General features: G+C 49.5%; 2 protein-coding genes across 3 annotated transcripts; both read left to right on the top strand.

The window, feature by feature from the left end:
* Nucleotides 1–229: 229 nt before the first annotated feature.
* Nucleotides 230–11369, top strand: dvl3b (dishevelled segment polarity protein 3b). Its single transcript, XM_018748760.2, has 15 exons — nucleotides 230–728; nucleotides 5651–5720; nucleotides 6503–6624; nucleotides 7072–7184; nucleotides 7293–7419; nucleotides 7490–7583; nucleotides 7717–7786; nucleotides 7955–8094; nucleotides 8165–8241; nucleotides 9054–9121; nucleotides 9315–9464; nucleotides 9563–9694; nucleotides 9785–9952; nucleotides 10127–10342; nucleotides 10967–11369. The coding sequence occupies exons 1-15, from the start codon at nucleotides 568–570 to the stop codon at nucleotides 11326–11328; spliced, it is 2070 nt and encodes a 689-aa protein (XP_018604276.1). The 5' UTR covers nucleotides 230–567; the 3' UTR covers nucleotides 11329–11369.
* Nucleotides 11370–13703: 2334 nt separating this feature from the next.
* On the top strand, nucleotides 13704–24118 carry ap2m1b (adaptor related protein complex 2 subunit mu 1b). Of its 2 annotated transcripts, XM_018748615.2 has the most exons (13): nucleotides 13704–13861; nucleotides 15997–16113; nucleotides 18742–19007; nucleotides 19661–19743; nucleotides 19942–19947; nucleotides 20108–20243; nucleotides 20405–20549; nucleotides 21874–21888; nucleotides 22389–22508; nucleotides 22616–22751; nucleotides 22859–22956; nucleotides 23038–23149; nucleotides 23241–24118. In XM_018748615.2, the coding sequence occupies exons 2-13, from the start codon at nucleotides 16040–16042 to the stop codon at nucleotides 23373–23375; spliced, it is 1326 nt and encodes a 441-aa protein (XP_018604131.1). In that variant the 5' UTR covers nucleotides 13704–13861; nucleotides 15997–16039; the 3' UTR covers nucleotides 23376–24118. The 2 variants fall into 2 exon arrangements, with proteins under 2 accessions (XP_018604131.1, XP_018604132.1); XM_018748616.2 differs by lacking the exon at nucleotides 21874–21888 and having other exon boundaries at nucleotides 13756–13861; nucleotides 23241–24114.
* Nucleotides 24119–24227: the final 109 nt, after the last annotated feature.

Here is a 24227-nt window from a genome sequence, read left to right as displayed (position 1 = left end):
AGAGAAGCTCGAAGAAAAGGAGGTGCGACAGTCACGTGCGGCCGAAGTCTAACCGCTGCACCACCTCTAACACAACCAGGAATTTTGAAAAAAAGACTCGTGTGGGGGAAGCGGTGCTCGTCTTCATCCAGTGATTTCGGACCATTCAGGACCCCCCCCCCCGACCTACCTCCGCGCGCCTCCGCCCACTCTGCCCGCTGCCTGCAGGGGGCGCTCCAGGCGGCGCTCCCGAGCAAAAGGCGCAGGGCTGCGGAGTCGCAGAGCCAGACGGCAGCTGGAGACGGAGGGACGCGCATGGAGCCTGGACCGGGCCGCCGATAGAGACAGACACAGACTCACACACACACAGCCACCTTCTTTCTGCACTCCGGCAGAGGCAGCGACGTCCGAACAAAGGAAGCCCCCGGCGGGCATCCGAGCTCCGCCGGGTGCCAGGCAGCCCTGAGTCCCGGGCCGCAGACAGGCGACACACACACGCACACACACAGAGGCTCCGGGAGCCGCTCTGGGAGCCGCACGGTGAGCAGCGGCGGCGGCGGCGGCGGCGCCGTGGGGGGGAGCCGCGCCATGGGGGAGACCAAGATCATCTACCACCTGGACGAGCAGGAGACGCCGTACCTGGTGAAGGTGCCCGTCCCCGCCGACCGGGTCACTCTGGCCGACTTCAAGAACGTGCTGAACAAGCCCAACTACAAGTTCTTCTTCAAATCCATGGACGATGACTTCGGGTAAGACTAACTTGAGGGCGCGCGAGCCGAGCCGAGCGGAGGGGAGCGGAGTGGCGCGCGGGGCTCTCTTTCTTTGTACATCTCATCTGTTTTTATTTTTGTGCCATTCGCGTGTTACTTGTGCGATCCGATCGCGTTCTTTCTCTGGACGTTTCTCCGCGCGAGCCCGTCGTCGGACGGGCCGAGACCGACGCGAACGAACCAAGCAAGCCGCCGGCCTCCCAGTCCCTTCTTGTCCCCGGGTTGCGCTCCCTGTCCGCTCTCGGTTTGGTTTTTTTTGGGGGGGGGGGGAGGTGATACTTGTGGGCTCCGCGCTCGCCTCTCTCGCGCTCGGTGGCCGTGGCTGCCGTCCGCGCGCAGCGTCCATCTTGGAAACCGAGTCCGGTCGGTCGGTCTGTGACGGTGGGAGGGGGGCGTGAGGGAGCCGAGCTCGGGGTCGCAGGCCGGGTCCTTTCTGTTTGTTTGTTTTTTCTTTGTGCTCTTGCTCTGCAGCTGCTGTTGTTGCTACACCTTGTTATTTTGGTTCGGAGCGCTCGTGGAAACTAGTGGAGCAATAGTGGTGTCTGTGGAGGGACGGCCGCTGCTGTCCCGTTCGGCCCAGGCTTGCCTAGGGGGTCCGCCGGGAGGGGCCGAATTGGACGGCTTTTTTACGTCAGAAAGTGCAAAACGAAGTGTGTAGTAATCTCTCGTAGTCGGGCCGGGGTCTGCTGGTCGAGCTCGGCTGTTAATCCCACGTCAGCAGCGCGCGGGTCTCGCCGAGCGGAGGACGGAGCCCATCGGGCCGGCGGGGTCCTTTCCTCTCTCAGCTCGCCTCTGCCTGTCCCGTTCCGCCTGCTTTCTGTTCAAATGAAATGTTCTCCGTTTTCACCACATTCTCTTCGCATTTTGTCCCCCCCTCCCGCTTTCCGAGTGAATTTCGCGCGGGGCTCCGTCGCCCGTCCCTCCGCTGCCAGTCTGGCAGTCCCGCTCGGCCCGAGAACATGGCGGCTGCTGCGGCGGCGGCGGACGGAGCGGCGCTTTTGTCCGAAGAAAAGAGGCTAAATTGCCTCTTTGTCGCCCAACTTTCTCTGTGCGTCACGCAGCGGTCCGTTTGACGACCGAGGCGCCTCCGTTGGCCCCGCAACCGCCACAGAACACCGAGCAAACGGTGCTGGAGACGGAGGGGCGTTTTCTGGAGCGCCAGGAATGCCGAGCTGGAGGGGCCGCATCGCCCGGGGATTGAGGCGCCGAGTCCCGCGTCTCCCTTCCTCCCTCCGGGCGCGGCGCCCACGCCACGGACACCGCGGTGGAGTGTGTCCTGGTGGCGGGTGGGAAGAGGGGCTCAGTGCCCAGCTCCTACAGGTGGCCTTCGGATGGCTGGAAGAGAGAAGGTCACAGCGGATGGTGTCGGACTCATTGCTGGAGCTGAGATCAGGGGAGAAGTGGCTCTCGGAGACATGGGTTCGAGGCCCTCTTCAACGTGGGAGGGATTCGGAAGCTCTCCGCGCAGGACGACGCCTAGTCCGCCGTATCTGGGCCGAAACGTAGAACCGTTTTTGACCCCGCGTGTGGGACCGAGGCAGAGATGTCAGCGGTCCTCCTTGTAGACGAGATGAGGGAGATGACTGGTTTGCTTGACAGTTGGTGCCAGGGAGGGGGATCTTGGACAGGTTGAGGTGAGGATGGTGCTCAGTCATTCGGGTGGAGATGTTGGAGAGAGCAAATGTGATGTGCAAGGATATACAGTATCTTTGCTCCTTGGGGAACGGTAAGGAAGAGCTGTATGTTGTCTGCATCGCGGTGCCTGGGGAAGCTATGAGGCAATGACTGAGTCCAGGCAAGCGGTGTAGATAGAGAGGAACATGGAGCCGAGTACGGAGCCCAGTGGAACATCTGTCTAAAGAGGCGGAGGAGAGGTAAGAATCAAACCATTGCAGTGATCATTTGATACTAAGCTGTTCGAGTGAAGGTGGGAGGTCTGTAAGCTGTGCTTGACTGTTAAACGCAGCAGAGATTGAGAAGAGCGATGCCGGTCCAGCGGATAAAAGAGCATCTGCCTGGAGCGTCCTCTCAATGGAGTGATCGATGAGTGACCAATGTCGAACGCACGCTAATATTCATTGAGGCGATCACTAAGGGCAAGGAGTTCAAATAACTAGCTGTGTTCCTGCAAAGTAGTTAGACTGGTCTATAATTTGCGATGGGTTTCTTTAGCAGAGGACCAATATGGGAACAAGCGAAAAGTGAGGCTGAGTGAGTAATTCCCAAAACCTTGTTCCTTTTAGTAAGTGAACGAGACTGAAATACGGTCAAGTATTTCTCTCTGAAGAATGAGGTGAAATCTTCGGTGCCGATGGTGGAGGAATTGGGGTAATGCATGAAAAAGTATGCAGGGATTATTGGATGCTGACTGTTGTGAAAAAGAAAAAAAAATGTTGGTTATGCCAAGGAAACAGCAGAGTGTAAGAAAACAAGGAGCTCCTTGTAAGTTGTTAACTCAGTGGGGCTTCTACATTTCCACCATTTCCGATCAGCAGCATGCAGTTCAGATGTGTTAGTGTCAGAGGTGGGATGTGCTGGACTCGAGGTAAGAGGACAGTGTCCTTCCTCTCTGTTTGGGTGCAGAAGGTTTGTTTGAGATCAGTTTGCCTGTGTGAGTCCCTCAGCCCGTCCTCCAGTGATGTTGCTGACGTTGGGATCTCATTTGGACAGCAGGTGGCATAGTGTTTAGAGCTGTCGTGTTGCGCTCGATAGGATCTGTTCCCATTGTTCCCCTTGCAGTACCCTTGAATAAAGTACTTACTTTGAAATGATACAGTAAAAGTTACCCTCCTGAATAAATGGGTAGGACAGTTCAAGCAGAAAGTGTTCAAACCTCTCGCTGTAATTCACTTTGGAGAAAAGTGTCAGATAATAAATGTAAAAGCTCGCGTTGTGGCTCCTCTTTCCCCTCCCCCATTTCTGCACTACATCGCCTCCTGTAATCTAATAATTGGGGTCTGCTCAGGGTCCAGCTGTTTTATTAGCGCTCAGTTCCGCTCCCTGCACAGTGGAGCTGTGCCCGGACCCCCCGTGGAGGACAGAGGCTGCTGGGGAGGAGGGCAATGCGGAAGTGAACAGCTGTGTGATGCGCTGGGCCCATTTCTTGGTGCTTTGCATGTGGGCCTCTCCCTGGGCTCTCTTCCACCTGTCTTGAGAGATGGAGGAAGTTGCTTTGATCCACTCACCTGGACAGGCTGCCTGGCAAGGCCTGATACAGGTTCACTAGCCAGTGTGGAAATTTTTTAAATTCTGGCCAGTTGAATGTGTAAAGACTATTAAGTGAATTGAACCAGGGCCCACTGGTGTCATTTAGCACTCACGCTGTCGGTGGGTGTCCCTGGTTCAGTTCAGAAATCACACTTTGTTCGTTTAATTTGGCAGCACACATGCGTCTTTTCTCAAGGAAACGGGAGCCTCCATAACCTGTGTTAGTCACATCATCTGTTTTATTGAAATGAGAGTGCTAAACTGAAAAGCCTTCCTACTTTCACACCTTCATAAAGTAGGTGATAAACATATGAATGGCGGGCTTGTGGAAATCTTCCATCGTTGTGTTTAAGCAAATATTCGGTTAAATTTATTTCTGTGAAGAGCTCTTCTCAGCAGAGTGACGCAGAGCGCTGAAATATTGAAGAGTTGGTTCTCCCCAGGCCACAATGACGCCCGGATTTGCAGGGCTGCTCATATCTCCTCCTTCCTCTGACACCCGTCTTCCTCTTTCCCCTTCTTTCGACGCATCTTTTCCTCCCTTCTCTTCCTTGCTCTCTCCACCAGCAGCTTAGGGCTGCTGTTCGCATTTGATGTGCTGCAATGCCATTCTGCTCCTCTTTCCCTTCCCTGCTTCGCATGCATGTTGGAAAAAATAATTTACCCAGAGATGGGAAGCGCTGGGCACTACGTGTGTGTTTGTGAGTGAACGATCTGGGGGAAAGGCTGCATTTTTTCAGTTTTATTCCTTGCTTTTTTTGGCCCATCCTGAATGTGTTCATCTTCCACTGTGACAATCTCCCTCCTCAAAGCAGGTGACTCTTTGCTTGTCTCTTCATCTTCTCCTGTGTTCCCCCTCCTTATGTTCTCCTGCTCCTGTTTTCCTCCTCTTCGCTGTGTCCTCATTTGCTGCTGCCAATCATGTGGTCTCTTGTGGGGAAAGCAGGCGCTGATTGGAGGAGTGGAGAAACCTCAGGCGCTGACACACGGCTCCTCGCACGTGCCCGAGAGATGGACAAAGCCGTGTATTCAGCTGCCAGTCGAGGTCTCTGGGCCATGTCTCCTCCCCCACCCCCACCTTCTTGGAGATCCGAACTGAACTGGAACAGTTGTTTGGATGTGGGGCGAAACCTGGGAAATGTCGTTAGCTGACAGGTTCATTGTCCCCATCAAAGCCGCTCAGAGGTGTTTTCTCTACGTGCCTGGTTTTTAGTCTTTATTCCCTGGTGTTGCGCGCAGCCTGGCTCCAACTGGACAAACACAGGATGCACAAGCCATTCAGATGCCAGCATGTGTGATGCTTGAGTGTGTTTTCACAATCTCTTGTCATTATATTCATGATGTCAAGTAGACACTACAGATTTGGTTGAGTGTTTTGTCCTGCGATGTCCCCTCTATGACCAGTGTACAGCTGTCTCCGCTGACATTGGTACCCATGGTAACAGGGCCATTTGGGGTCAGCACCTCCTCAGTGAGCAGCTGGGAAGGAGTTGTGTGTATGTGGGGTGGGGGGCGGTGCATTGTGGGTGGTGTTTGTTCTGGGCCACAGTGTGATCCCACTTTCCCAGTGGAGCTGAGGGCTGGAAATACTGGGCCTCCATTGTCGATGGCCGTTTGCGTATGTGTGTGTCTGTGTGGGGTGTAGGAACATGGCTGGACTCTGTAATCACTGTGATTCTCTTCTCTTTCCCCAGAGTGGTAAAGGAAGAGATCTCCGATGACAACGCCAAACTGCCTTGCTTTAATGGCCGAGTTGTAAGCTGGGTGAGGACACCCCCATCCCCCGAACTCTGAGTGGGGAGCCCGTTGCTTCCATCCATCTTCCGAGGAGCCACAGGGCGTACTCCGAGTGGTGTCTTGTGAATGAACACACACTCACCTGCACGCACTCAGATTTGTTCATCATTAAAGTGTTCAAGCTGTCTGAAACATGCCACTTCTGTGCCTGCGTGTCTTCCTGTGTCTTGCATGGTAGGATGCTGGAAGGCGGAGAGGAAATGGCTGTTTGAGACAGAGCCCCCTGCTGGTCATGAGGGAAAGGACACTGTGTCCAGTGATCCCTCGCTTTGATCTGCATTAGATGGAAGGAGAACAGTGGCCTTCAGAGCCCATGATTTAATAAAGCAAGTGGAATCACAGGATCTCCTCAAACACTCCACAAATAAATCGTTTAATGAGAAGATTGAATCAGATGCGAGTGGCACATTCCTGCAGGGACAGCGGTGTGTTCAGGGTGTCTTGGAGTGTGTCCCTGGCTCCTGATGTGCTCAATGTCCTCTTTCTCATGGCTCACATACAGGCAGTCCAGTGATTGTCATTACACCCATTATTGCATTCCATCGCTTCTGCTTTTTCACCCTTTTTCTCTCCACTTAGAATGATCTGGCATATATTTGCATATTTATACTTGCGTATGCATAATTTTCTGAGAAAATCAGATGAAAATGAGTGTGAAGATGTTTGCTGTCTGGCCATCCCTCTGATTGCTATATTGACTTACCATGGCGTTCATTTCTGTCTTGTCTCTTTGGCTTTTCTCTGCTCAGCTGGTGTCAGCAGAAGGGGCCCAGTCGGATGGTGGTTCTGTGTGTGTGGACAGCCAGCTGGACCTCCCCCCTCCGCTGGAGAGGACTGGGGGAATTGGGGATTCCAGGCCTCCTTCTTTCCAGTGAGTCTGTGTGTGAGAAATCACACACACACACACACACACCGCTGTCCTACCAAGAGCAGTAATGAACACACCGAGAGGGAACGATGGAGACGGCCGTTTTTGTTTGCTCACCTGTGTTAGTTTTATCTATGCTGTGCTTCTCCTCCCTGTCACTCCCTTTCTGTGTTAAGTCCCTGTGGACACCTATGGCCAATTTGCACTTTATCTCTGCGAGCACATGTCTGTTGTACGTGGTTTGTGGCTCCTGCTTCATCCTGTGTGTGTCTGTTTCCTGCTCTCTGTGTACATGTGTGAACCCAAGTTAATTATAAAAACTGTGGAAATTGTATGATGTGGTGCCCTCTAGTGCTTGTCTGAGTTACAGCCGAGTCAGCAGGAATCTGCTAGCAAATAACTAGTGTCTACATCTCTACCCCCCCACTCCCCGCATCCTTTCCTGTGCAGTGCTAATGCTGCAGGCAGTCAGGACAACCTCGACAATGAAACGGAGACGGACTCGGTGGCGTCTGTGCGGAGAGAGCGGGAGAGACCACGGAGAAGAGACGCCCACGATCACGGTGGGACACTTTTTTTCCTTCAATTCCGTTTTCTTCTCTCTGTGAATTTAAATGCAGTGATAATGTGACATATAATGTGACCTCATTTGTTCTTGGCTACCCCCCCAGGCGGGAGAATGAATGGCCATTCACGGCGGGTGGAGCTTGGAGGCTACGAGAGCTCATCAACACTCATGAGCAGCGAGCTGGAGTCTACGAGCTTCTTTGACTCGGAGGAGGAGGATGCTGCAAGCCGGTGAATGACGCACACATGCACACACACATACACGAGTACAGACCTACCTCATGATATTATCTTTCCCCAGGTTCAGCAGTTCTACTGAGCAGAGCAGCTCCTCCCGCCTAATGAGACGCCATCGGCGGCGGCGGCGGAAACCCAAAGCACCACGGATGGAGAGGGTGAGATTTTCAGAGCAACACAGCGAACTGAGCATCCCCTTATGCTATGTGTCTCTGTTAGCCGTGTTTTGTGTGTGTGTGTGTGTGTGTGTGTGTGTGTGTGTGTTCACTGCTGTCCTTCTCTCCCCCCCAGTCTTCCTCTTTCAGCAGCATCACAGACTCCACCATGTCCCTGAACATCATCACTGTCACTTTAAACATGGGTGAGTACGACAACAGTTTGTCTTTCTGTCCTCTGTCCTTCCCTCTGTCTCTGTCCTCCCGTGTCTCCCTGTCCTGCTGCCTTATTCTGTCCCCATCCTCAGACTGACTCCTTTTGCCATCAGATCCACAGTGACCAGTAGCCCGCATCTTCCCTCTGATCTCTGTAGAGAAGTACAACTTCCTGGGCATCAGCATTGTGGGGCAGAGCAACGAGCGGGGAGATGGGGGAATCTACATCGGCTCTATCATGAAGGGCGGAGCTGTGGCAGCTGATGGACGCATTGAGCCAGGAGACATGCTGCTTCAGGCGAGCATCTTCAGTCTCTCTTATGACTTGCTCCTCTCTCTGGCTCTCTGAATCTCTCTTGTTTTTGCAGGTGAACGACATAAACTTTGAGAACATGAGCAATGATGATGCGGTTCGGGTGCTAAGGGAGATTGTACACAAACCAGGGTGAGTGACGGGAGATGGAGCATTAATAATAAGGTATAAATTTTCTACTCCCATGATCACATGCACACAGACAGACATCACAGTATAAGTATAAATTTTTTGCACCAGGTGAAGGAGTTTGAGTATTGTGGGGTCTTGCTCACGAGTGAGGGGAGAAGGGAGTGCGAGATCAGCAGCGATAATGTGGTCGCTGTACCAGACTGTAGTGGTGAGGGGGGAGCTCAGCCATAAGGCAAAGCTCTCCATTTACCGGTCGATCTACGTCCCTACCCTCACCTATGGTCATGAACTCTGGGTAATGACCAAAAGAATAAGATCGCGGATACGAGCGGCCGAAATAGGTTTTCTCTGCAGGGTGTTGGGACTCACTCTCCATGATAGGGTGAAGAGTTCAGACATCCGGGAGGAGCTCAGTAGAGCCGCTACTCCTCCGCATTGAGAGGAGCCAGTTGAGGTGGTTAGGGCCATCTGATAAGGATGCTCCCTGGATGCCTCCCTTTGGAGGTATACCAGGTATGGCCAATTGGGATGAGGGCCTGAGGTCGGCCCAGGACCCGCTGGAGGGATTCTATCTCACAGTTGGCCTGGGAACGGCTGGGGATCCCCCAGGCTGAGCTGGAGGAAGTTGAGGGGGTAGGGGCGGCTGGGCCTCTCTGCTCTCCCTGTTTCCACCGCGACCCTACTAGGATAAGCGGGAAAGAAATATGGATGGATGGATGGCTAGAGGAAGTATAAATTTTACTTTTAGAAACTAGTGTATTGCTGCAGTGTAAATGATGCATAAAGCAGCCTGATGCTCTGTGTGTCTGCAGGCCCATAACTCTGACTGTAGCCAAGTGCTGGGACCCCAACCCACGTGGCTGCTTCACACTGCCCAGGAGTGAGTATTTATTGCAGGTTCCTGCCACCTTTCATACACCGGACAAAACGCATTAGTTGTTTGCTGTTAGTTTGATGTGTACTTTGAAGGTTTCAGTGATTGGTGTCTTTTCCTACTATTCTTCTTTGAAAGCAGGAGCACGCTGGGTTTTTCTTGAGTCTTTGCTTTTCTCTGCCTTGCGTTCCCTTTGCAGGTGAGCCTATTCGGCCCATTGACCCAGCCGCTTGGGTGTCCCACACCGCAGCCATGACGGGAGCATACCCGGTATATGGTATGAGCCCTTCTGTGAGCACCATCACATCCACCAGCTCCTCCATCACCAGCTCCATCCCAGAGACGGAGCGTAAGTGTCCTCCAGACTCGGACTCTGACCCTGATCTCTCCCTCTGCATTCCGTATTGATAGTCTGTGTGATTCATTCGTCTTTTTCATTACCATCAGGATTTGATGACTTCCACCTGTCCATCCATAGTGACATGGCGACTGTTGCCAAGGCAATGGCCTCCCCAGAATCTGGGTTGGAAGTGCGGGACAGGATGTGGCTGAAGATCACAATACCAAATGCCTTTATAGGTACGCTGTGTAGGTCTGCTGCAGTTCTCAGCACATGCATTGGTACTTTAAGGGCTGCGATTTTAACGTGGCCATTTGGAACCCCCCCAGGTTCGGATGTCGTGGACTGGCTCTATCGACATGTGGAGGGCTTCACAGACCGCCGTGAGGCAAGGAAGTATGCCAGCAACTTGCTAAAGGCTGGCTACATCCGCCACACCGTCAACAAGATCACCTTCTCGGAGCAGTGCTACTACATCTTTGGGGACTTGTGTGGCAGTGAGTGGAGCTGTATCCCTCTTCCTTGCTACCACCTCTCGGGGTCCTGGAACGTCCGTGTTAACTCTTTGAATGATGCGTCTGCCTGGTAAAAGCTGCATGTACGTAGGTGAAACACCTTTGTCCTGAAGGTACGCTTAACTCCGTCCTCTTCCCCATCCTTTATCCCCCCAGATATGGCCCATCTTTCCCTGCACGAGCAGGACGGCTCGAGCGGCACTTCTGACCAGGACACCCTGGCTCCCTTGCCCCACCCTGGAGCTGCACCCTGGCCCATTGCTTTCCCCTATCATTACCCGATCCCACACCCCTATAACCCCCACCCCGCCATCGAGGCCCCCTATGTCTACACTGCTGCGGGGGGTAGTGCCGGCAGCCAGCACAGTGAAGGTAAGACACTGGCCACTGAACAGCACTTCATTCTTCAACTGGTAGATGGCTCTAAACTCACAATGCGCCAGTTTCTTGTGTTAGACATTCCAGTTATAAATTCTCAAAACTGTGACCATGTTCTTAAGTGTTTCCTAACATCTCTTATGTCAGTGCAAAAGTGACATGCGTTCACCTTCCAAGCTGGTAGATTGCAGTCTTAATGCAACTCAGCATTGACAGCTTGTTTGTAATCAGTAACAAAATGAGGGATGTTTTTGCATTTTTAAGATGATTGTTGTTAGTGAATAGGAGCTTGTGGTGGTTGCACGTTTTTTCATTAAGTTGCTTTTACATATTTTTATGTGGCTCAAAATTAAAAACTGTGTATTTATGTATGTATAGTATGTAGTATCAAGTTGTTAGTATTTTCATTAAAACTAGGTCCAAGGCATTCACAGAATGTAAGCAGTGACTCGACAGATATCTATATTAATGTTTGGTTGATTATGAATTAGGGGAAAAGCTGGATTTGGATTCACAAACAATTGGAGTTTGTCTGTTACTATATGTAATTGAAACCTGCGGGGGGTGGACAGTGTGTCCTTGACAGAGTGTGTGACACCTCCATGTTTTCATTCCTAGGGAGCCGCAGTAGTGGCTCGAATCGCAGCGGGAACAAGAAGGAAGCCAAACCGGGAGCAGGGGAGTCCAAATCGGGTGGCAGTGGCAGCGAGTCTGAGCAGAGGCGGGAAAAAGCTCCCAGCGAGAGATCGGTGGCTCCCCCTAGTGAGCACAGTGTGCGCAGCACCCACTCGCAATCCCACAACATAGTGTACGGTGCTCCTGGCCTGCCCCCCCAGCCCTCAGCCCCCATCTCTCTGGCCCCACCTGGATCCCCCCCGAACCGTGACCTGGGTTCTGTACCCCCGGAGCTCACAGCATCCCGCCAGTCATTCCGCATGGCCATGGGCAACCCCAGTGAGTTCTTTGTGGATGTCATGTGACCCGTGTCAGGTGAACGTGGGGGGGCAGCCTCATAGAAGGCCCTGGGGGGGCAGTTAGACCATCCTGAGAAGAGAATGGTGGGATGCAGAGGCCGGTGAGATGAAGCAAGGAACATCATCCTCCCTCCATCCTCTCGTGCGACTTTTTGCTACTGGTACTTTCTTCAGTGAAGAACGAGGGAGTGGAAGTGGCTTCTGGTTCCATTTTCCTGAAAATGACAAGTGCCCAGCTGTCCTGTGTACCTTGTGTGTCCTCTGCCTGCCCCCTGCTTTTTGGTTGTGAGGGCAACACGTGAGACCCATGTCGGGCTCATAGTGACACGCTAACTGACATCCTGCGTAATCAGTCACAGCAACCATGTTAACATGGACATGTTTTTCCATGTGGCTTTTTTCTCCCCCCGCCCAGTTAAGGAAAATGAGAGGAGAGAGGGGTGAGAGGGAAAGAGGAGTGTGTGAAGCCTTTGTTTGTGGGAGAGGATGCCAGGATCTGTGACTCTGTGGGAACAGAACTGTGTTGACCAGCCTGGCCAGAGGAGGAGAGGTGTATTTATGACCCGATGCTCTGCCTCGTACCCCATGTATCACATTCCAGTCCGTAAACAGATCCTCTTGGCTTGTTCACTTGGGCAGTGGAGGGTCCATTAATCCTTTATGGCTTCTCCTGATGAATCGACTGTACGATGCGCATGTTGCCATAGTAACTGCACAAAGGGCCAGTTGTACCAAGGCTTTTTTTGATTGTTTGGGGAGCTGGTTAGTGTGTCCACAGATGAGTTATTCACACGAAAGAACGTGTGCAGAACACACTGAGATGGTAACGCAGAGGAAAGAGTCCAGTTCAGTGTGAATCTGAGGTGGAGCTGTGCACATGGACAGGGGTCCCTCCTCCGCTCTCTCCTCCTCCTCTCTTAGTACGTTTTTTTTTTTATTATTATTTTAAATCACTCATTAACAATCTGTTCCTGTTTTGTTGTCCTCTTGCTGTAACACTGTAATCCTTCCACTTCTGTCTTGAACATGTTTATTTTCCACTTCTGATTTATTAGCAGCTGAAAATGTATAGCGATAAATGTGCAGTTTTACATGCTCTATGCTGTTTTATGAAAAAAGTTTTTATTTATAAACATAGTTTTATTGCCTAAATCTGAGTGGTTTTTACTGTAATTTGGACTGAATTTTTCAAGTTTTAAGTGATTGTGTACCATGTCCTGTGGCACCAGAGAATGTCTATTTTTGTCCATCACAGGCCCAGTTCTTTTGTTTTGTCAAATTTTACATTTTGTCAGCAGGCTGTAGTCTTTATTCCAGAACGAGTATTAGTTCTCTGCTGCTTGCACTTCTAAAGCAGCAGCTGACTAATCCACTGTAAACATGCTGTCTTCATCACCTTCAACACACTCCATTCACTCACTCCTGCTGTTCCTAGAGAATGCCTGCACTTAGAGAAAAGAAGAAAAATATATACCGTCCTTTAATTTTGAATGGGTGTGTATCCCCCTTAACACGATTCCCATGCTATAATAATAAATATACAAAAACATCGAAATAGCACTCATGATCAGTAAAATGTGAGGTAACCGAGGAGGGGAACTTCCTGAGGTCCTAAGTAACCACTGCTAGCTGCCTCTGCTGCCAGTAAAGCGTAAGGTGTTACTCGAGTGCTTGCATCAGCTCATGGTGAATCTTTGGTGGCTTACAGGTGAAGTCAGTTCTGCCCCTGTCTTCACCTACAGTGACACAGACAGAGGGAGTGCGCTGCATGTTTGTGCTTCTCTGCACACTCAGCGCTTTGCCAGAGTGGAGAAGGGGTGACGGGCTGGGAAGGGTGGGAGCAAGAAAAACGCTCCTGTTCCAAAGGCTACTATTGAAAGGAGCTTGGCCGTAGACTGCTCTGCTCATTACCCATAGCATCCTGCAACCCAAACTCTTCACAGAACCTGGGCAGGTGCACACACACCCCCACACCCTACAGCCTGAGGGGAAGGAGGTGCACTTCGTGGTCACTGCCGCTAGGGGGCAGGCAGGCCCCTTCACACGCTCTGTGCGTTTCTAGGACATAATGTATATGTACTCGCACACGTCCTGGAGCCGTTGAAGACACGCGCTCGCGCTCGCTCACACGCACGCCTGGTATCGACTGTGCAGCAGAAGTCGGCCTTAGTGTCAGGTACGGCTAACTCAAAGTGAGACCGAGGAAGGAGATTGACGTTACATTGTATTATGATTATTATTTCTTCATCATCATCATTCTGAGACCGAACATGACCTCAGCTCCTATGTTCCTCTACTTAGAAAAGACAGATTCCACTGTTATCTTTAGGCGTGGCTCACAGTCCGTGCACGTATATAGTGACGTCATCGCGCAGCGGCTCCTGTCAGCTGACCGGGCGTCTCGGAGGGAAGGAGAGGCAGACATTTTGAATCGGAGAAGGGAGGCGCGCGAGAGCAGCAGGAGAGCAGCGCGGCGCGCGGAGAGGCCAGCGAGAGTGCGCGTGGCGACGGGCGCCGCTAGGAAGAAGGTGGCGGTGAGGTGAGTGTGGAGCAAGCGGAGAAACGACACGGGCACGACGGAGCCTCGAAGGGGAAGCCAACGTGACGTCTGGACTGAGTCTGGGGTAGCGGTCGGAGCGAAGCCTGGTGAACGCGGTTCGCGCTCGGGAGACATTTTGCTCGTCGTTCCATGGCCGAGAGATCCGTACGACGATGGCTGGCTGCGTGTGTTTTGCCCACTTTCCGGCTGGATGCGGTGCGAGTAGGAGCCGTGCGAGAGACTCTCCCGCCTGCGCCCTTCCGCTCGGCATGATAATGATGATGATGTTGTTGCGTGACGGTCTTATTTTCTCTGCGTCGTTCGTGTCATTCATTGAGCGCGCGGCGCAGGCTCCTCACGTCCCACTTTTCTGCCTTCACGGGAGGTGCAAACGACAAGAACGAATGGAGACATCGTGGCTGGAGCAGCGGGAGCGCGGGCGGCTGCCGGTCGGGTCGGGCTCTCGTGACGGGACTCGTCCTCAGTCAGAACGACGTTCCGTTCGTTCGGTTCGCAAAGCGACACAAGATGATCTGCGCGTTGAGCGCGCGCCGCGGCCACTTGCAGTCGGCGGCACGAGACGAAACGCAGCTTTCGAGGCGTCTTATTAATTGCGGCAAAAAGAGCACAAACGCAGGCTGACGATTCTTCAGCTGGGCAGAAAGAGCGGGTGGTGTGTATTGGTGTGTGTGCTGCTGCGTCGTGACCGTCTGAAAACCTGGTGAAATACTGGTTAAAACCCCCGGGCGAAAACGGGGGTGAGACTGATCCTCGTAACAACCTGGTTGTTGGTTTAAAAAAAAAAAAAAAATCTGTTTAAGGCGGCGAACGGATGTTGAGAAGCGCTGCGAATTGATCGCGATTTCGGCAGGATTTTCTCTCTCTCGCTCTCTCTCTCTGTCCGTCCGCGTAAGGGGTGGGGGGGGGGTCTGTTAACTTAACGTTTGTGCGCGCGGCCTCCCACTTCCTCTTCCTGCCCAGTCACTCGTCCTGCTCTTGTCCATTTTAGCTGCCACTGCTTCTCTCCTGCAGACGCACTCGATGGGTTCTTGATGACCGTATCGAACATGTGTCCATTTGTAGCTCTTTGTCAGCAGATAGTCATATTTTCTGTTGCTCTTCCGAGGTTTGCTCTCATCATGTTGGTGCCACCAGGTAACTGCAGCGTTTAACGTTTCCCCTACGCGGGGAAAGGCAAGAGGTCTGCGCAGGCCTGCTTGTGTCTCCTCAGCCTGCCAGGAGAGCGAGGAGAGGGTCCCCCCGGAGACGAGGGGATGCGGGAGGGAGAGGATGCGCGGCGCTGGTAGGAAGCGCCATGTCGCTGTTAAGGACTCCAAGCTGAGGTGCTTATTTGATCTCACCGGTCGTCATTGTGTTAAAATGCTGCTTTGAACAAGTCTGCGTGTAGTAACATCTCCGTTTCTTTTGGATGGACTGTTCTAGAAAAGTCGCTGAACAGCAGGCAGGGGGTTACAGGGTGCGTGCGTGTGCGCTCGGGACGACTGGGTCCTAAGAGATTTGGCAATGGGAGGACTGCGTGTTTACATTCGATTCTGAATTCCTCCGTTGTAGACTAGGTAGCAGAAGTATTTCCACCCTGTTGCGCCACGGTAGAGTCCGAGCTCTGGTGATGACCTTGAGAAAAGAGGGAGGGTGAGGAGAGGTCTTTCTGTAGGCTTTCCCTAGATGGGGCTTAGTGGAGTCTAGCTGCCTGTCCGGCACTCTGGTGTCAGTTTGACCATCCCACTGAGCAGCCAGGAAAATATGGATGTGATTGCAGATCTTGCCAGGCCGGAACTGTTTTGGCATCGATCTTTGTTTCTGAGGTGTGGCCGGGACAGCAACGTGCGATCTCTTACGAGGATGGGTCTGGTGTCACCAGTTCCTCTTTGCACAATTGGCTGCCGTCTCTGTCTAAGTGTCGTCAAGGTGCTCATCCTCTCTAGGTGTATTTATAGGGAATCTTGTAATTGGAAGAGGATTACTAGGCCACATTGAGCCTTGCCTCCTGTTGAAGTTGTGATTCATGATACAGGTGGCCTGTATAGGTGTTTATGCCTGGTCACCTTCTCAAAATGTCTATTGCTGCCATTAAATAATTGTTGCATAAATCTTTAATTTTCTTCTCCCTCAAGGTAGTTATATACCATGGCCAGAGAGGTCTGAGACACTGTCACCATGATTGGAGGACTTTTCATCTACAACCACAAGGGGGAGGTCCTGATCTCCCGCGTCTACCGTGATGACATAGGGTGAGTTGGGGTATTTGGCACTCGGGTACAGGATGCTGGGCTGTGAGGGAGTTGGGTTTGGTGTGTTGGGGGGTTTGACAAAGGCGAGTGCGATCTTTCTGTGGATTGTGTCAATAGGCCTTGGTAGTTAGCAGTGAAATGTTGGTGGAGAAATGATTGCAGAAGCCATCCTGGATGTAGTAAGGCAGTGGGGACGCAATGTATGCTATCAAAGTTCTAGTGGTGATCCCATGAGCCTCTGCTGGGCCGCAGCTCTGCATATTCCCTTAAGTCTCATACTCAGACTCTGCTGCAGTACACTATGGGCTGCCTAGACCAGGGCTCTTCAGCTGGCCATCTGGGGGCCAAGTCTGGCCGTAAATGATTCTTATCTAACCCTTCAGCTGATTTTGAATATAAAATATTAAAATGCATTCATCTCTGCAAAAAAGCAGTCTCTGGCTAAAATTGTACTGCCCGTTTCTGAAATAGGAAATGGCTTTTTCTCTTTGCCCTCTTTGTAAGGTCCTACTTGGATGTTTCGGACATGCGTGTTCTGAAGCTTGGCAGCGTTGTGGAATTCCATACTATTCTGCCTCCTTATAGCTAGTGAAACAGCCAAAAATGTCTCTCCCTACCTTAAAGAAAAATTAGTAGTGAAAATGTACAGTTTAATAATGATTGGACTGAAAGTTGTAATTGTAAATTTTGAAATGTAGTTCTTTGAACTGTGCTTGCTACACAGTATATATGCTTATATATTCGCTATCCATATATGCAGTTCAAGCTTTTTTGCACATGAATGCAATAAGAAATGACTTGTTGCACTGGTTTAAGAGCCTTCTCCATCTGTCTGCAGTTTACCTGTACTTCACATGAACATAACTATACAGCTCTTGCTAAGTGCAATTTTATAGACAAATAGAGTAGTGGGTACCTTATGTGAACAACATAAATCAGAAGTAAAGGGGGAGAATGAAGGTCAATCAAGATATGGTCACTTATGTAATCTGTGCTCCTGTGGGTATGTTTTGTTCTCTTAAAATGAATAGTCATTGTAAAAAAAGGTTAATAGAAATGTAATAAAAAGCAAGGTGTTTAGGGCGTGATGGTACGGCTCTATTTAAAGGACATCTTAGTATAATTTTCAGATTTATTTTCTTTATTATACATAATTCAGATGTCAATTTTTAATATTAATACCTCTTGTGTTTTTAGTGTTTCTTGTTCACATAAGCACTGAGATCTGAGAATTACGTATTTGGCCCTTCCTATATTTTACATTTGATGAAGGCCCTCATGAGAAAGTGGTTGAAGATCCCTGGTCCTGGCCTTTGCTCTCCATGTCCCTTTTTCTGAACTCCTCACCTTCTTTCTGTCACCACCTCCTCTGTTCTCTGTGAGGACCACAGTCATAGACCTGCTGTTTGTGTGTGTGTGTGTCAGTGTTTAGTCTTGTGGGTGGTGGTTTTTTTTTTTTTTGTTCTCTAACCCTCTCTCTCCGTTTGCCCTGCATCCCATCTTTCTGTCTATCTGTCCTTCCCTTTGCTGGTGCCGTTTCTGTCCATCTCCATCTCTGCATTGGCTGCTATAGAAATAGGTAAGAGAAGCTCAGCAACTGCTGCCCCCCCCCCCCCCTCCAAGCATGCCCAGATGCTTTCCTGGCCTCATCACTTCCTGTGGCTTATCAGAGCATGGGGTGGTAGTGGCCTATCTGAAGACTTGGCTGCCTGCCTTCATGCAAGACTGCCACTGTCTATAGAGTGGCAATAGCAGTACAACTGTGGAATCTCCTCAACTACATGTGATGTAGCCAGTATTGGGATCTAACTCAAATGTACACTTCAGTTCAAGAATGGCTACTGAAAATGCATATACTTGTTACAGTTTATTTTGAAGGAGCCTAAAAACCCGTGCAGGATTAACCGCAGCTCATGTTCCCACACCTATCCTATGCTGGTAAAATCTTTATTTAAAAAAAAAAAAAAAAAAAACAACAAACTTTGAATTAAGTCTGACAAGAATTGGCTACAGAGCTTATCTATTAGTTTAGACCATGTATGTACATTTTAAGTATTAAGGTGGTTGCAAACCTGATTGCAGGCCCCTGTTTTCCTGGAAGCGGAATGGGCTTGTAAAGATATGTGATCACACCTTATATTAGCCTATAAGGTATGGCTTAAAGCAGGGTGAATGAACTCTGGTGTGCAAAGTTTAACTGTTAGCCAGGCACCGGGACGTTTTGGAAGCCTGTAAGTTGAAATGTTGAAGGGCCCCGGGTGTAGGTGAGTGTCACCTTGGACTACTCTTGGGTTACTCCTGAGAATAAATGTTGAGAGTGGGTTGTGCAGAAGTCACAATGGAGAGAATGTCAAACTGCTTCATGTTAAACTGGAAAAATCGATGTTGAGTCAACAGTTAAGGATCATTGGAAGTCTAGGAGTCTAATGATTGGAAAGTCACTCTTATTGTTTCCCATTAGAATAAGAGCATGATTGTGTCCCTTTTGCAAGCCTGTGCTTTAGTACAAGGAGAAGTGGCAGCTTTTTTTTTTTGATGTTTACACTTACTTCCTGTTTTTTTCCTCCATGTTCATGACCCTTTTTCCCATCACTCCTGCGGTGCTGTGCCTGGCATATTTGTGCGTAGGCGCAATGCTGTGGACGCGTTCCGCGTGAACGTGATCCACGCCCGTCAGCAGGTGCGCTCTCCAGTCACCAACATTGCTCGCACCAGCTTCTTCCATGTCAAACGCTCCAACATCTGGCTGGCGGCAGTCACCAAGCAGAATGTCAACGCTGCTATGGTCTTCGAGTTCCTTTACAAGATGTGTGACGTGATGACAGCTTACTTTGGCAAGATCAGCGAGGAGAACATCAAGAACAACTTTGTGTTGATCTACGAACTACTGGACGGTAAACCATGCTCCTTGCCGCTAATCATACCTATGTATTGCATAGATAGATGTCAATACATAAATTAATTTGTATGAGGCGTTTTGCCTGCTATATATATGTACTTAAGGTTCAGAATGGACTGTAGACCCTCTGTTTTGCTCTCTTGATCAAATCTGCTGTCTCCAGCTTCCAGAAATTGTGTATTTGTGTAATTTTTGAAGACTACTGGGAGGACTGATATTGCCACTTTGCATTTAAACAGGCTACTATGCAGCTACTCTGTGGTGTGAGAGGCAGCAACTTTTCACCTTTTGAAGTCCCTTTGTCCTTCGAGATGTCACTGGAGCTTCTGCTTTGCTGTAGTTTTTTTAGGTTTTGATTTTTTTGGGCCATTAGATGAGAAAATCAAAACCTAAAGAAAGTACAGCACACAGACCAACTTCCAGGTCCATCCTCTGGATGCTGCAGTCAACTTTGACTTTCACTGTGTCTGTAATCATGCTTTCTGTTACTCTGCCATAATCTTGATGGTTTTGTTGTAAATACTCCAAGACATGGTGTGAGCACTTGTTTGAAATAATGTGTGTCAGTGTGTTGATGCGTGGTATATGTGTCTAGTGTGGTTCTCAGCAGCTCCATGGTCATGTCTGACAGAAGTCTTCCACTTGTAGAAATCCTGGATTTTGGCTACCCCCAGAACTCAGAGACTGGAGCCCTGAAGACCTTTATCACCCAGCAGGGCATCAAGAGCCAGGTTAGGAATCCTGTGGCCAGTGGCCATTCGAGCCGGGGGGGGGAAGCACACTTGCCATGGCTGTGGTGACTTAGGTTTTTAGATGAGCTGTTACCAGTCTGTTGACAGATGAGTACAGTGAAAGTCTGTAAACTATTTCTCATTTCTTTCCTGGTCACTGCAATCTCCTTTGTGCCTCCTGCTCCTTCTGCGCTCTAGCACCATGTAAGTAAACTTGTACATTGTTTGCCTTTTTTCGTTAGACAAATTCTGCTTAATATCTTAGCTGCAGTTTTTACAGTAGGGAGTCACATGATTTAGATTTGCAAGTTTGGTCTACCCTCTTGCATTTCACCATCCATCTACCTCTCACTCTCCTGGCTAGACCAAGGAGGAACAGTCCCAGATAACTAGCCAGGTAACTGGACAGATTGGCTGGCGTCGTGAGGGTATCAAGTACCGGCGTAACGAGCTCTTCCTGGATGTGCTGGAGAGTGTCAACCTGCTCATGTCTCCTCAGGGTGAGATGTTATTGCTCTTACCCTGTTTTCTCATGCACTTGATAAATCCTGTCTCCTAAGCTTTTCCTTTTTTTCTTCCTGTTCTTTTTATTGAACTATTTCCAAGACTGAAACGTAAAACGAGAGGTGACCTTCTCTCGCTTGTTTGTTTTCTACTCCAGGCCAGGTGCTGAGTGCCCACGTCTCGGGTCGCGTTGTGATGAAGAGCTATCTGAGTGGGATGCCAGAGTGCAAGTTTGGCATGAATGACAAGATTGTGATCGACAAGCAGGGAAAAGGTGGCACAGCGGATGATGCAGGCAAGAGGTGAGGGGGTGTGGCCTAGCCTCTGTTTTCCTCTTTGCACATTGTCCTGCACACTGCAGTGATGTTCCCAGACAGTCACCAAGAGATGCATTATACTGTGCATCATTAACCTTCACACAGTGTAGGTTTAAGATGATCCCAAACATATCTCCTGTAGTCCAGTTTTTACTTTTGAAAGGGCAGTTCTTAAGTATTAGTGTTTCAATTTTGGATGTAGATGACAAAGTGACGGAACACTTAGACACAGCTTTGCTTTGAATATTGTTCTAATCGATATGCTGTGTAAAATACTCTCAGCATTCTATGAAGGCTTATCTTGAGCATCTCTTGGTCACGTTTTTGAAAATGGCTGTGTAATCATAAAAAGCAGTCTTTACCCAGCTCTTGTAGGATTTATATCCTCCAGACAGATATTTACATGCATGTTGATTTAGTATTTTTATTAGTCAGTGACTGAAATATGTTTGTCTGTTGACTGAATATTGTTTAACTTCTCACAAAAGTCAGGAGCAGATAAACAGGGCCACAGTCCTGTCCTTAAAGCCACACTGAGGCTGCGGGACTTGGTGGTTCACACCAGGGAAAAAGACACACTTGAGCAAAAACTCTTGAGAAGCTGCTTAAGCATAGTTATAAACGAGGAAAACTGTTGACTGCACAACACCAAGTTCCAACTCGGCATCTGGTAAAATAGAGAAGGGTGATAGAGTAACACCGAGTTGCGCTTCGTTACCACTTGGAGAAACGAAATTGTTATACTCATGCATGTTTTACCATGGACACAGGGTTTAAAGAATCCCTGTTTAGCAGTCATCTCGTTTGAAAAGAGACAATTTTTACCATTATGATTATAGCATAAATGTCCACTTAGGAAGTTATGCAAGTACTGCAGAAGCACATGACCCTGTGTGCAGCTCCTACATGACGATTCTGAGTATCACTGCTGCAGTTCACTGACACTTCCCTCTGGACTTATTGTCCTTGACATACAGTATGAGCATCCATATTTTTTTATCATGTAGGGCAGACAATGGTGCAATTTTTAGTGTCATCAGTGTTCTTCCCCATTCCTCAGGACCTTTAGTTGCCTGATACATATTTAATGTTTAGAAGTTCCCAAATGGTGCCACATTGCTGCATGCTTGATTCTCCATCTTTCTATTTGGAGCTATAATCTGCTCCCAGCATTTTATGTTCTGTGCTGTTCTGTTATGAATTGTATTTCAGTGCAGTATTAAGATTTTTTTTAAATTCTGTTCCTAAGTGGTGGTTTTTTCTTTTTGTACTTGTTTCTTTTTTCTTCTCTCTCTGTGCTGGACCTCAGTGAGTTAGGGGGCAGGTAGTGTACCTCTCACTTGACTGGAGTCTTATACAAGAACATTAGCATTCTGTCGTTCTCTCTCTAACCCCACGTTCCCATGTCTGTGTGTGGTTCTTTCTCTCCTGTCCATCATTTTGCTTCTGCTCTCTCACTTCTGTGTGTTGCTGTTCCACCCTCTGGTTGAAGCTCACATGCTGATAAAGCCATTGCAGATGTCCTGCATTTCCTTCTGTGGGAACTGATTGCTAGTTATTCACCTTTTCCCTTCCTTATCTCAAACATGTAATGACCCTACAAAGGTGTCTGTGAGTGTGAGTGAGTGTGTCATGTCTGTTCTGCCTGAGTTGTCTCTCTGCACTCTGAATGCAACACGTGGGCTGGGATGCTGCTGAGCCTCAGGACTGTAGGTCGTTGCTCTCGTCCTGCTGCTGTAGCAGTGCACATACGCTGCAGGCTGCATGACACCTCTGCTGTTTGAGTGTAGGGCTTAAGAGTTTCTTCTTTCCCCATCCCTGCAGCGGGAAGCAGTCCATTGCCATTGATGATTGCACTTTCCACCAGTGTGTGCGGCTCAGCAAGTTTGATTCAGAGAGGAGCATCAGCTTCATTCCTCCAGATGGGGAATATGAGCTCATGAGGTAAGTGTCATAAGATGTCGTGTGTAGACACACAAACGCACAGGGTATTGTTTATAGACACCGCCCTAATGTCTAGCACCTGTCTTAACTCTTCTGTCTCCATGCAGGTACCGCACGACCAAGGACATCATTCTGCCCTTCAGGGTCATCCCACTGGTTAGAGAGGTGGGCCGCACGAAGTTAGAGGTCAAGGTGGTCATCAAATCTAACTTCAAGCCCTCATTGTTGGCGCAGAAGATTGAGGTGAGGAATGATGAGATGGTGCCTTTTCCACCTGTACAGGTCAGTGTTCTGTCTTGGACTTGCAGGAAAACCACATTTGAACCGTCTACCTTCCTGTGTTCCTTCAGGTCCGCATCCCCACCCCACTCAACACCAGTGGGGTACAGGTGATTTGCATGAAGGGCAAAGCCAAGTACAAGGCCAGTGAGAACGCCATAGTGTGGAAGTGAGTGTCGACCGGCTTACGCGGTGTTGCCTGTCCGTATGCCTTCAGAGGAGTCATAAAACAGTCTCTGTTTTGCTGCAGGATCAAGCGCATGGCAGGGATGAAGGAGTCTCAGATCAGCGCTGAGATCGAGCTGCTGCCCACCAATGACAAGAAGAAGTGGGCTCGCCCCCCCATCTCCATGAACTTTGAGGTGAGCTCATGAACCACCGAATGTGGAGCCAAGGATAGGGGCAACACTGCTTGGAGTAATGGGCAACACTAACTCTATGTCGTCTTGCCAGGTCCCCTTCGCTCCTTCTGGACTCAAGGTGCGCTACCTGAAGGTCTTTGAGCCGAAGCTGAACTACAGCGACCACGATGTGATCAAATGGGTTCGCTACATTGGTCGTAGCGGCATCTACGAGACACGCTGCTAGCGGTCAGATTGAGAGGAGGGAGGAGCCACAGAGCAGTTGCTCTTCTGCTTCCCCCCATTATTCAACAGTTATGCGACAGGGTTAGAAACAAGACAAAACACTGAGATGTGAAATAAGGGGCAAATGCGTGTGTTTAAAATAAAAAAAAAAAAAAAAAGATGGTGCGTTAGGATGCAAATTCTAACGCAAAGTTGCTCTATTGCTCCATGAATGGCTTGCTTTGCTTACATAGAAGATGCATCATGTGTCTCCTCTGTTTCCATTTGCCTTGGATTTGAGCCCATGGCTTCCTACCCTCTGACCTACCCCTTCCCTGCTTCACTGGCCCACCCCTCCTACCCATTGGGTGTTTTATTAAAATGCAGCTTTCCCTTCAGCATATAGCGACCCCTTCCCCTCTCTCTTACCTTGGCTATAGTAATCATATTGTAGGATGTAGTATTTAGTTACTGGACTTTGAAAATGTAGTCATGATTTCCATTAATTTTGTATGTCCAGTTTACAGCCACCCTCAGTTGTTGGTGAAAGGGATCCAGGTTGTGTGTTCTATACCCAAAGTGTGGTGCATCACCCCATTGGTGTCCATATTCTATGCTCTCATTCCTCCCTTTATAGCTCTTTATGTTGACACTAACGGTGGTTATTTCACAGCGGTGGTCCCATTTTTCATGTCAGTGCTACACCTTTTATTGTGACCAATTTTTTCTTTTTTTTTTTTTTTTTTTTTTTTTGTGGAACACAAAGCAGCAAGAAGTGAAGCAGTGTGTGGAGTGTCAGCTGAGGAGATGATCAACATGCTTTGTTAGTTGTAGCATCTGTGTAAGAGTCCAGTCCAGCTGGTGTGTGTTCCAC

The sequence above is a fragment of the Scleropages formosus genome, chromosome 10, assembly GCF_900964775.1.
Source record: "Scleropages formosus chromosome 10, fSclFor1.1, whole genome shotgun sequence".
Lineage (NCBI taxonomy): Eukaryota > Metazoa > Chordata > Actinopteri > Osteoglossiformes > Osteoglossidae > Scleropages > Scleropages formosus.
This window is presented reverse-complemented; position numbering and strand designations above follow the sequence as displayed.